The sequence below is a fragment of the Miniopterus natalensis genome, chromosome 2, assembly GCF_054644295.1.
Source record: "Miniopterus natalensis isolate mMinNat1 chromosome 2, mMinNat1.hap1, whole genome shotgun sequence".
Classification (NCBI taxonomy): Eukaryota; Metazoa; Chordata; class Mammalia; order Chiroptera; family Miniopteridae; genus Miniopterus; species Miniopterus natalensis.
This window is the reverse complement of record NC_142082.1, coordinates 146,475,462-146,489,330: the sequence shown is the minus strand read 5'-3', so window position 1 is coordinate 146,489,330 and position 13,869 is coordinate 146,475,462. Positions and strand designations below refer to the sequence as shown.

The 13,869-nt window shown below is 40.1% G+C and overlaps 1 protein-coding gene across 2 annotated transcripts in view; it reads left to right on the top strand.

Annotated features, from left to right (window-relative positions):
* Window positions 1-13,869, top strand: part of TMEM117 (transmembrane protein 117) — a 388,807-nt gene that overhangs the window by 363,591 nt on the left and 11,347 nt on the right. For both annotated transcript variants that reach the window (XM_087813934.1, XM_016201158.2), the window contains one exon: window positions 11,770-11,899. In XM_087813934.1, the coding sequence (XP_087670060.1) occupies window positions 11,770-11,899 (130 nt within the window). The remainder of the gene's footprint in view (window positions 1-11,769; window positions 11,900-13,869) is intronic.

Sequence of the window (13,869 nt, the reverse complement as noted above, 5' to 3'; positions counted from 1 at the left end):
GCTTACCTATTTTATGAATAAAATTTTTATGAGATATTATCCTAAGGTAGCATACAATTATTTTCTGATAATTTTTGCCACCCTCCCAAAGCCCACTTTTACTTCATTTCTACACATGCTCAAGGATATTATTTGTAATATTTCTAAATATGACACATTTCATTAGAAATCTGATATATTATACAGACATATTACATGGAGCATCCACCTCATAACTTTACAGATATAGTTTTTAATGTTGGTTACACTAATAATTCTATTTAAAATCAAATATCACAAAAGGCTTTGAATAAAGTTATGAATAATGTTATGTTTATGGAAATTGTGTCATTTTTTCACTGATCATAATTATGAGCCAAAAGATTTAATCCTTGAAGTGAGAGACTCCCAGTAACACAATAACTTAGTAGTCTGACATACAGAACAAGGAAGACTTGAGATAAAATAAAATAGTTTGTTAGATTGCTATGCAAATACATATCTTTCTTGTGTTTCTGTTCTGCTTTGAGTCCCCTACGTAATATTAAATTTTATCACTTTAATGATATACACAGCTACAATATGTTAGCACCACAAATCTTACCATCATACAAGTTCCAAAGAAACATAAAAGTTGTGTCTTTTTAGGAGGTTGCAAAGTTTGATAGCCGTTCCTAGTGGGCACTAACTCACCCCCAAATCCATCCTGTTTTCCAATGCAGTGATATAGGAGGGTGCCATCAGAGGGCCCAAGTGTGATGAGAAATATCCTCAGGCAAGAAAACCCAAGTGCAAAGAAGTTCGGAGAGAGTGTTCATTACTAGAAACATTCTAAGTTTAGAGTCAAATCTATGCATTGGCAGTAAAGTTCTCAGATGGTTGTAAACCACCTAGAGTTTACTGTGCATCTCAGCCTGCGTACGTTGCAGGCTTTGTCAATGACTTGCAGGATAAGCACAGACATAGACCTGTCCCTTCACTTTGCAATGGAAGTTAGATCCCCTCTCCATGTGCTACAGGTAGCAAATTAATTCTGAAGAAATATTATTCCAAGAAGGGCTACTACATACCACTAAAAGGAAACTTTTTATTATAGATACGTTAGCATAAAACAGAAACACATATTGGCAAGACAGTTGACTTTTAGGTGGGAAGATAATTGCAACGTTAGAGCCTGGTCAAAAAAAGTCACGAAAAATCTTGATGTGGTATATAAAAATACCTTTGGAGACAGACTGACCTGCGTCAAATCCTTTTGGTACCAATTGTGCAGCATTGGACAAGCTACTTGACTCTTCTCTGAGCCTCGGTTTACGCCCTGATAAAATGAGGAAGAGTCTGCCTCTGATGATAATTGCGTGTGGTTTACAGTGGATCAAATGCCTGACACAGAGCAAGTCCTAAATGGGGTTCTCAATGAGAAGAATGCAGTGAAATGTAGGTCAGGGGCTACTGATTAAGTTTCATTCTACCAGCAATCTGTTGAGTGACCCGGGAGGAGTTAGAGACAATCGCCCTCATTGCCTGTAACTGTAAAAGGAAGAGCTTAGTTATTTATTAATACCATTTGATATTCTTTGAAGATAGATACTTTGCATGTAGTGGACAATGAATAACTGTTGAATTGGTTGAGTATCAATGCGATGCCATCCTATGGGGAACTTGAGTGTGTTATTGGGAACTTCTGAAAGAAATGCAGACTTGACATTCACTCCATTTGTGCTATTGTGGAGTCTGTAAACCAAGCCCACTGTAGTCACCTCAGGCTTTTCTGAGTAGATTGTGTCAATATAAAGACAGGTGACTGCTAACACTCCTGTTAGGCTTTACTCCAGACTGTAAACTTGTTTTCCAAAAGGAACCCGAGGGTGATAGAATGTCCCTCCCATAGGTGCCTAACAAGGAAAACAATATATTTTAGCTTTTTATTTGCCCATTGACCTCTGAACTAACAATAGTTTCAGAAAATTTTTCAATTCACTGAGGGTATAATTCTCAAACAACAAAATGTATTTTATTTTTTTCATCCCTCTGCCCTGCCCCTATATATCTTGTGTTTCAAGTCTTTTCTCTCTTGCTTGACGGTTGATAATTTTTCTCTAGAGCTCAGAGGATGAACGCTCTTGACCTAAAGCTCATGGAAGAAAGGAATGGGATGTCTGGCAGTTCAGATCCATTGCTCTAAAGGTTTTGCTCTCTGTTCATGTTATCACTGGGTGGTCCATGGTAGTCAGAGGGAGAGACTCGGTGTTTGTTCCGTAATCTGAAGCCCTTACTAAGAAAGATGAAAACAGAAGGAAACAACACAGGATACAGAGCAGCAAGGATCCAGCCTATTATATCTAAAAGCCTGCTGCATTCAAGACACACTGAACTTAGCCCAGGGTTGTTTTGTTTTGTTTACAGAAAAACAGTCATCTTGACTTCACAAGAGTGATAGTCTCTTACCCTTTGAGACAGCATGGAGGGACCCGGAGAGTATTATGTTCAAGGAAATAAGCCAGTCAGAGAAAGACAAGTATCACATGGTTTCACTCATATGTGGAATCTGATGAACAAAATAAAATGATGAACAAAATAGATCCGGAGACGCAGAAGCATGGAACAGACTGAGGGATCTCAAGGGGGGAGTTGGGGGTGGGGAGAGATTAACCAGAGAACTTATATGCATATATGCATAGCCCATAGACATAGAGGATAGTGTGGTGAAGGCCTGGGGGGGGGGGGTCAGTGGGGGAAAAGGGACATCTGTAATATTTTCAACAATAAAGAGAAATTTTTTAAAAAGGAATAATAACAAAAAGAGAAGAAAACAAGTTTGAAAAAAAAAAGTGATGGTCAGAATATTTAACTACTGGTAGAGCAGAGATACCAGTCAGAATGGACATCGCCCAGTCAGAATAGATGCCAGCTGTACGTGCACAGCCAGTCTATCGACACCGGTGCACACCTGCTTCACATCAGTCACTGCAGAAGCTACTGAAAAGATAAAACTGGGACCTCAAGTGTCAGAAACCCCTATTCTACCAAAATTGAATTTCTTTTACACTAATAAATGTATTTGAAATTAACAGAATTATACTCTCTCTGGTAACTGACTCTACCCTGTTTCCATTATCAGAAAACTCATAAGAGTTCTGTATGTATTTCCTCTACTTCTCACCTCCTATTTTCTCTTGAATGCACTGCAATCAGGCTTTTGTCCCCAATATTAGCTTCCTCTGGAGCTCAGAGGTCTTATCAAGCTCAACAGCCCTGATATTACCAAATCCTATGGTTAATTTTCAATCTTCTCACTCAAACTTTCATCTGCATTCAACATAGTTGACCACTCCTTCCTTCCAGAACTACTTTTGTTATCTGGCTTCTAAGATGTACTTTCTACTGTCCTTGTAATGTGTGCCATTCCTTTTCAGTTTTCCTTACTAGCGTCTCCTCTTCTAGCTTCTAAATGTTGGACTGCCACAGTGCTCGATCCCTGGCCCTCTTTTCTTGGTTTTCTATACTCCTATTCTAGGGGATTTTATCCAGTTCTATGCTTTCGGTCAACAGGTGCCATGGTGGCTCCACATCTATATCTCCAGGCTTGCCCTCTCCCTAAGCTTCCCAACTGCATGCCCAACACCTCCGCTTGATGTCTAATACTATGCTCTGAGTAGATCTCTGGATTTCCGACCCACTTTTCTATCTTCCACAAGTGTATTGGTTCCCAGTCTCCCCCATCTCAGTAAATACTGCTATCATGGACCGATTGCTAGAGTAAATTTAGAACTTTAGGTGGTGACACTTTCAAAATACATCTTGATCTGAACACCTGACCACCCTTGTTAAACCACCACATCTCCCACCTAATCTACTGTGATGGTGTGACTAGTCTGTATTTTCCCTACAGCCAGCCTACCACTCTCGTATAACCTCTCTGAATTCCTCTACTCATTCTGACCTTGCTGTTTCTTGGGCACGCCCATCTCATTTTCTCCTCAGGACCTTTGCAGTGGCATCTCCTTCTGGCTGATCTGCTCCTCCAGGGATTTGCAGGGCTTGCTCTTTCACACCAACCACTACTCTCCATCCCCTTACCCCACTTGAATTCCTTCACAGCATTTATCTTTATTGGACGTCATATTATATTACTCTTTGCTGATTGACTCGTCTGTCTCCCAGCTAGAATGTATGAGACATTCCTGACAAAAATTTATAAATATAGAAATGAACCCATTGCATAAAACACTAGAGATCATTCACCTTAATCACCCATCTGATATTTAGAGCAACTTCAAACTCTTCTGTTGTTTGTGAAGTGAATATTTTTATATCGAATCACATTTACTCACTGATCTCCACTATTATTTTCCACAGAGAAATGACCTCGATATTAAATAAAAATTTTACCAAGGACGATATATACTCTTTTGACAGCATGCAATTAATTTTCCTGTATAGCCCATAGAAGAAATTAGTCATTCAGACAATTGAATGTGGCCATTACTAGCAGCATGCAGAGAGCCAGAACAGATACTGGAGCAGTGGCATTTTGTACCAAACGTGTGAGTACAATAAAGCACAGCACAAGCAAGGGCTGTGTGCTCCTGAATGGCAGCCAGCGCCGGAGGAATAGCATGACACTGTGTTGCCCAATAACGTCTTTCTACTATATTTTACTCTTCCATTATTAGCAAAGATGAGTTGTTAGGAGTCCTTATTTAAGGAAAAAATATACCAATTTATTACATAGTTAATATTCATTCTTCTTAAGAAGTGAAAAGTAGGTCAAGTTGTTGTTTGATGGCCAATAGAAGACTTTATTGGAAAGGGCCTATTATTGAGTTATAACAATGCATCTCTTTAGTCTTGACCCCAGCGTTAGTTACCAGCCACTGGTCACAGCCAGCAGTTTGTCTCCTTGTCTCTGCCCGGCCCCCACAGAATCCTCTAAGATGTCAAGCACTCTTTCCTTGTGGACTGGCGATGCGATTGCCCTGGTGAGGGGTATTGATTTCCCATTATTCCAGATGCCACCTGATGCATTTCTATTAGTTGTAAAGTCTTACAAGACGGACTTTTATTTTGTTCTTTATCACATCAGTCTGCTGGGACAGGACATCTGTAAAGGAGGCCCGTGCATTTATCAGATGCTCTTCCACCTCGGTGTGTGAAGGAATAATGCTCTCAAGCTGTCTCGATATAATAAACCTTGTTTTAAGAAACCCACTGCTCTCTTGACAGAGCCTCGTGGTAAAGTCTCTTAAAAGTAACAAACTACATTTACTTTTCAAATCTACTCTGGGATTGACTTATTTGCTTTTTTTTTTTTTTTTATAGGCATTATTGTATTTCAATGATGAATGTTGGCTTCAGAATTAGCCAGGCAAATTCATATTGGCCTTTGCTAGTACAAAAAATTACTGATAAAGAAACTACATTAAGTAGCATTACACAATAGGCCTTTAGGATAAATTAGATTGTTTGAGCAACAACAATTTTGGAAGTTCATCGGTATCTCAGAATAAACAAAACACAGGACAGAGTCAGGTTCTTTAAACATTTTAAGTAAAAATTTACGCTTCGACTTGGATTTGTTTTAGTGATAAATGTGATCTGCCATCTCTACAGCTTGCTGACAAAAGCCTACTTCAACCAGAAAGCCAAGATTTCCCCCCAAAGGTTTTTAATCTTTTAAATAGCATATATGCCTCCTGAGAGAAAACTCCAAGAGATTATAGAATTCATTTGCCCTTGAGGAAAAAAAACCAATAGTGAGTATTAGGAGAAAATGAGAGAACAACATCTAAGGAAAGGGCATTTGTCAAAGGACATCTGAGAATGACCCTCGTGCTGTTTCTCCACACTTGCTGCGGGCTATCTCTGATGTTCCACTTGGCCTTCACAGCCTGAGTCCAGGGTCATCCACTGTGGGCAGTGACTTCCCCACCTTTTTAAAATCACGTTGGTTTACATGCTCTTTCCTTGTTCTCTGACTTGGTTGGACATGTCTCGTGAGCTCCTTTGCATTTATGTGGTCACCAAAAGGGTTTCTAGAATCATCCCAACACACATTTTAACTAATTCCCCAAACATTAACTGCCTCATTTCACAATCTTTGCATTTTGCCTCCATTTTCTTTCTCTAATTATCCGCTATCTCCTTTTCTCTCTGATCTTTGGCAAATGGCTTAATCTTTGGGCTACTCTGTGATTCCAGTATACCTAATTTATAGGGAAGATAAACAACTTTTTTTCATAATAAAGAGTCTCGGGTTGGTGTAATATTATTTACAGAAACAAGTATTTATTATGTTATCTCTGTTTACCTAAATCCATCCTGACTTTCCTTTTACATGAAACGAAAAAGGGGTTGTTGTATATCTTTAACTTTGAGAGAGCTTCACTCATTAATTAAACAAATATTTGAGCTCTTACTGTATGCCGAGCATTATTTCAGGTGTGGGGGATACAGCAGTGAACAAACAGGAGAAAAATCTGTAAGCTCTCAAGAGCTTACATTGCAATGGGAAAGACAGACAGTAAGCAAACATATAAGCAAAATCTACTCTATGTAGAAGTTTCCAAGATTTATTCAGCCAAGGGATCCCTCAGCAACTTTGCCAATTAGAAGAAACATAGGATTGCTGAAAGATATCAGGCACTTGAGATTCTTAATAAGAAAGAAAAATATCACCCAAAGCAAGAGTATAATTCTTCAGGCCACCCTTGTTCACTGTCGTCTAAAATCCTGTTGCTAGGACACTGCTAAGCATAGAAAAGCTAAGGACACTTTATAAACTGGGGAAATTTTTGGTGGAATGATGTTCTGATATTCATGGATCTAAATTCAGGAGGAATAGAGAATAACAGAGAAAGAAATACATCTGTAAAGAGGCTTTTGAAATCATTTAAAGCTTAATAATCCAATGCCTTTAAATTGTGGATATACAAAGTATTACACTGAAAAATGTTGGGTATTTTTTTACTAACATTTAAGAATCCATTATCAGTTCTCCTCTGAATGGCGATCAGTACTTTTCAGTAAAATCTAATTTAACCTAGCTCATAATTTCCTCAAAACCAGGTGGCCAATCCTTGACCCCAAAAATAAAACTTGTGTTCTGATACAATGGCTTTAGTTTTACAGGACAGAGTAATCAGTGTTGTTACATTTTTACCCTCTCACAGTTCTCTGAATAGAAATGAGGTCTCTTCACTTGCTTTGGGGAATTGAATGCCAGTTGGGGAATTCAAAACAGTGTTGGTTTCAAGCTTGAGCTCCTCTGCATAGTACCAAGTTCTCTTTTTCTGCCCTAAGGCGTGCCTCTCAACGAGAAAACGTGGGGAAATGATGAATCCAGTATATCCTGAGACCATCTTGCCTGTATACTTAACATTGTCCTGAAATTCTATCCAAATATGGTTCATAAATAATAGGGCTACATTTGGACAGAATCACGTTTGGACATATCAGTACAAATTACACATCCAATTCTAATTTGGACATCAGTGTTCAAATGTGATTTTTATTGCTATAGGCATGGTAAACCATAGTAATAAAAAATAAGATTAGATATATGCCATGACACTGCTCATTTATTTTTACATGGGAAATATGCCCATCTGAATGGAAATGGATGGTTTCTCATAGATGAAGTGAGATACAAAGTTGTAAGTCTGTTCATCACCATGAACTGATGAGAACTGGCTGGAATGGCATGTGTGGTACAGTAGGCCTAAATTTTTCCATCACTGAACCACAGTTGTGTCAGATCTCTGCAGTTATTGTTAGGCTTAATATCAGAAAGTAGTGATGAAGCTCTGAATTACTAAATACTGGTAACATTTCTTGAAGAACGAAATAAATGAATATATTGTAATACGCAATCACATCTTGCCTCGTCATTCTCTTAATTCAGCATTTTCATCTTGTGTTCAAAATACATATTTCACATTTATGTGGAAGGAAAGAAAGCCAGGGCTCTATAACACTTATATGCAATTTGTGTAGGAAACTGGCTGTACATCCATAGTTATGCTACCAAGAGAATCTCAGTATTTGCTATCAATCACCCGTTAGTCAAATTTCCCTCATCAGTTGGATAAAAGGCCAGCTATTTCTGGGACAGTTGCTTAGTGGAGAAAGAATTACAGTTAATCTTATTCAAGGTAGGATCAGATAAAAATGAGAGCCCTCTTGGGGTGGGGTGGGGAGGAAAGTAGTTTAAAGTCCCTAGAACTGGCTCTCAGTGAGAGACAAGCAGGCATGGCTGCCATCAGCATTCTCCACTAGAACCAGGTATAGCAGGTAAAAATAACCTCAGTTCCAACTAAAACACAGGAAGTGCAGTCACTCTTCACGGTTAAAGAGCATGGACTAGCAGAAAGTATGTATCCTTCAGGCTGGGCTTTTCCACATTGTGACAACTTAACCTCTCAGGTAAACTTTCTTATCTATAAAATGGGTTAATAGCAAGCTTTCAGGATCATTTTGTATATAAGTATAAATATGCATACATTGTCTAGGATGATGCTAGAGCATTGCAAGTGGTCAATAATTTATACCCAAATATCCAGATTTCCTGAGCCTTTCGCTTCACATGTTGCTAGCTTGCTGGCTACTATGTACATAGCAGCGGTGCCTCCCTCCCGACCATTAAAGTCCCCCGCAGTGATTTCTGGAGGTCGCCACAGTGTGACCCATATTGCACCAGAAACCAGTTTTCTCCTGTTGGGCCCTCCTCCCCATGGGGCCCCCGCCCGTGTCTCTCTGAGAGAAGGCACCCTTCCTTACGGCCTCCCCTGTGCCTCTGGGACAACTCCGATCGGACCAAGGCCCGGCCAGGGGCCTCGGGCGGCCAGTGCTGTGCCGTGGATGAGGCAGGAAGGAAAGATGCCGCCATCCTTTCCACCGGGACCTTCAAGCAACCTCCTGTGTCATCCTGAAAGCAGACCCGTGGGTCCCCCTGCCTCACTCTCGGCACAGGCCTGACCTTGGAACCCGGCTGGGAAGCCAGCGCGCGTGTGGGCCGTTTCCGTGCCCCCTCCCTCGGTCTCCAGCAAGGCGCTGTGCTGCCCACGCTTTCGCTCAGCCTCCCGGGAGGCCTGTGCGGTTGGGATATCTAACCCTAACTTACGGGTGCAGAGCCTGAAACTGAGGGAGATTCTGAACACTGTCCGCCCCCCGCTTTCTGCCCCCTTCACATAAATACCTGGGTCAGAGCCGGCCTCAGAGACCCATCCTCCATTAAGATGAGCCCAAGGCCTCCTGCAGATGGTAGCAGTTACTGTTACTAACATTCCACTCTGTCGGGCAAGGCCAGATCTACACCGATTCAGTGATGAGTGTGGAGAATACGCAGAGTGGAAACTGAAGGACAAAAGCCAGAGTAACAGGGAGAGAGTGGAGGCAGAGAGCAGACTAAGGAAAAGAGTTGAAGAACAAAATGTGGTGATTCTAAAAAATAATGTAATTGGGGCAAATCTAAGAAAATTTATGTATCGTCTCTTTTTTATTAATCCTTTTATAAATTTCTTAAATGAAATGGCACCAGCTACTTCTCTTACACTTTTCCCCAAATTCTCTGCCCTGATCCCTTAAAAAAAAAAAAAAAAAAGGTAATGCCACTATCTAGATAAACAGCAAGAATTTCTCTTCTCTTTAATCTCCATTTCTTTAACTCATCTTTCTGTCTCCAAGTACAGGTTGGAAATAATTGAAGAACCATCTTTTGGTGAATGAAGTTTTGATTCCCGTCTATAAGAAATCTCTAGAGATTACTTTCAAACTAAAACCAATTTCATACCCAATAAAAGCCTGAGTTTCATGGAATGAAAAGCTAAGTGAGAACAGTCCAAGAATGTCTTTCCAAAAAGAAGGTGCACTAAGTACATTTGCCCAATTACTGCCAAGAATTATCATCTTTCTTAAACCAAGAATTAAAAAAGAGAATTGTCCTCCTGATAATGCTTTGTGTTATTTATCCAGGGCTAGTGAAAGATACTCTGGTTATCAGTCTCTTTATTTACCAAGCATAATTTTTCATGGGAGATGTCAGTTATAGTTATCAAAAGGCCAAATTCAATTTGAATTCTCTTTGCAGTAACACAGCAAGAACAAGGTGGTATCAGATGCATTTTAATAAAATGCAATAGTCCACAAGTTTTATTACCAACCCATTTTCTACTAATATTTTAGATCCAAATGTTCAAATTCATTTAGCTCCAATGCTTTGGGTTTTCTGAATTTCCCAAATTACATGCCTCTTTGCTGCTAATGTCTGAAAAACAAGGAGAGGTGATTCCAACAAGATATTTGCATACATACCAATAGAAAGGGATGCTGCTGCACCGTTTTATTTTTCTTCTTGTATACTTATTAGCTGCTTGAAGTGACCCGTAGATCAAGAAATTAATAGTCATTGAAAGCTTTCCTGTTTACCACCACTCATGTATTCTTTCTCCAAGGCCTGATTTCCTTTAGTCAGGATTCACGGCAAAGAGAGTGGAATGGACATGCCCAACATGTTCAGGCAGTTTATTATTATTGCACCTCTATTAGCTGCATATATAGAAGTCTTGGAAATTTTTAACTTTTTTTTTTTTAATGTCTTTATTGATTTCAGAGAGAGGAAAGGAGAGGGAGAAAGAGAGAGAGAAACATCAGTGATGAGAGTCATTGATTGGCTGCCCCCTGTGCGCCCCCTACTGGGGATCAGACCCACAGCTCAGGCATGTGCCCTGACCAGGAATCGAACTGCGATCTCCTGGATCTTAGGTCGGTGCTCAACCACTGAGCCACTCCAGCTGGGCAGAAACTTTTAACGTTTTAATAATGAGATAATGGATTGAAATTTTAAATTAGTATTTTGTTCATTATTTTTTTCATATTCAAGTTCTTTAAAAACATTCACTAACTACAGAACTGATAATTTAATGGTTATTTCATTATTAAAAGTGAAATTATCGGTACTAATGCCTATGGATTCACCTCAAATGTTTCTTTATATTTGGTGCATTCTTTCTTCACATGCTAGTTATGAGCTTTAATTTGATGCCTCTATCCAAAAACCAAGAGCAGGCGAGACACCTGAAAATACCCTGATTTGCACCCCTTCCCCTCCTTGTGGAAGGGAAGGTCATCCACCTGGTTTTGCCTTCACAACAAGGAAATAACTAAGGACAATTTGGGAATTAACTCACTGTCTCTTATGCTCACATGTCAAGCCCTTCATTGTTTGGTTCAACAATTGATGCTAACCTGGAAGAGAGCAGGACAGGAGTCTTTGGCCTTTTTCCATCTCGTATAGTTGCTGGCAGAGATGATTAATAAAAGTCCCTCAGTGGAAACTGAAGAATTTGGTTAAGTGAATCAGATTCTTTTTACTGTATCTTCTTCCATAAAACATGCTATTATTGGGTTTCTATATTTTTAAAGTAGTGAAACAGAATTACCCCATATTTATAAAATATGGCTTGCTTCCTTCCTATAAAAACTTAAAATCAGTTCTCCAGAAGAAAAAGATAAACATATATAGATGCAAATCCATTCCATACTGGTTTCTTATTACCACATTACAGAGAAAAGCTGAGGATGTAAGTTATGACTTAATGTTGATTCTGAATGTATGCCCCTACCTAATGTACATAAAATAACCATCACGGAATGAAACCAATACATCCAACAGCTGGCTGCATCGAAATGATTTTAAAATAAGTGCTTACAAAAAGTCGATTTTGGGGTGTTTCGCTGCTTAGGTACAAAACAAATCACAAATATGTTTTTTATGTTGATTTTCTCTGATAGGACTGGGAATTCCCACATTTCATGGGAGATGTCGATGTAAATCTCCCCGGGTTGCATACACCTCACATGCAGTTCAAGATTCCTTTCTTCCAGAAGATCTTCAAGGAGGAATATCGCATTCACATAACAGGTATGTTATAACCTTGAACAAGATTTGTCTCCTATTCAGAGCAGTGCTGGCTGCTGCAATAAAAAACAGCAAATGGTAACATTTTATAGGCATACATAAATATAATTTTATTTCTTAATCACCAAACAGTGCAGGGTGGTTGCAGGTGGTCCCAGGTCCACTGGGGCTCCAGGCTGTCACTCTGGGACTTACACTGTTGGCGGCTTTAACAAATTCAGTGCCAGCATCCAGCAGGCAGTTGGGAATGAAGGGAATGGGAAAAGTGATTAAGAAGGCTCACCTGTTTCTTAACCACTTTGGCCTGGAAAAGAAACATGCCAGCTCCACTCATATTTTATAGCCCCACTTAGGGTCCAGGAGAGAGGGAAATGTAGTCTCCACTTGGGCAGCCAGTTCTGCTGTCAGACCTAGTGCTATAGCACAGGATTATCCGAGGGGGAGGGCATATCTTTTATGTGGAGAGTTAGCTAATTCTGTACCACCAGTAGTCTAGAATTAGCCATATTCCCTATACCACCCCACCTTGGTTTTGTTCATTGGTGGGTTTCCTTTTCACAACATACGGCTCAGTAAATTTTTTCAACTTGAATTCTCTGCTTTGTTCTTCATTTACGGCTGAGATCAAAACAATGGTACCCTGGAGCTCCGATCAGACTATTTGCCTTCAGGGAGTTGGCCATGTCTCATTTGACTGAGCATGAGCCTCCTTCTGTGGCAGAGCTCATGTTTATCCCGAGTGATTCTCTTGTGGCTCCTCAGATCATTGCATTTTCAGATGTGTCCTGTGTTTGAACATCTCCAGTATGATTTATTTTATTATAATAATCTTTTATGATATCTCAGTCATTCCCATCTAAAAAAAGGCTTCCAAGGGTTACCTTTTATACCTCTCTTATATATATATATATATATATATATATATATATATATATATATATATATATATATGAAGAAGCAGACAGCTGAGTGATCAGATGAAGGATGGCATTAGTTTCCAAGCTGTTCAAATGCAGGTCGCCAATGTGAGCTCGTTTTAAGGACAATGGCCGAGGATCCCACACCTGCTATAGTAAAAACTGCTGAGGAAATCTGTGCTTCCAGTGCCGTCTGTTCTGCTGATAAAAATAGTCTGAACACAGGAAATGTGAACATCTGAGCCCTGCGAAAGACCTTTGCTTCTCAACTTGAAGGCTGTGTTTTGCTTTGAGCATGAGGCGACCTTCCTAAATTGGAGCATGAGCTCATGAATAGGGAAGATGCAGCAGGTTGCTTTTCCTATTCAGAATGAATGAGACCCATCTATTAAATTCACCGGGTAAATCAATCAGTTTGAGTTCAGGTCACATAGTGTGGTTTCAGAGTCCCCGCTTAATCTCTGCAGCATGCTACCCTCCCGACTCCTAAAATAGCCATCGCACACATGGCACCATCTTATCCCTTTGGGTGGACTTTTGCCGGGACCATCTGTTCTCGCTATCAGCTCTTGTCCCAGGCCATCATGGCACTAATATTGCCTCTGACTGAATATCAGAATCCCTGTCAAAATTATATTGCTGGAGTGCCAAGTATCAGGTTTAAAAGTAGGGGGGCAGATTCAGAGAAATCATTGATTGGGGGAAAAAAATCAAGCTGTTAAAAGTATTGAATTCGGGACTATTTTGCATGGCTTTGTCAGATATGCTGTCATTTATAGACAGGGGCAGGTTCAAGTTTTGTGGCACTCAAAGCTTACACAATTTGGAATGTTCTGTTTAAAAACATGAATACAGCCCTAGTTGCTTTCGCCCAATGGTTAGAGTGTCCGCCTGTGGACTGAAAGGTCCAGGGTTTGATTCCAGTCAAGGGCACATACCTCTGTTGCAGGCTTGATCCCTGCCCAGTCGGGGCTCGTGTGATGCGAGACACATCGATGTTTCTGTTTCTCTCTCTCTCTCTCTCCCTCCCTCCCCCTCCCCCTCCCTTCTTCCCTT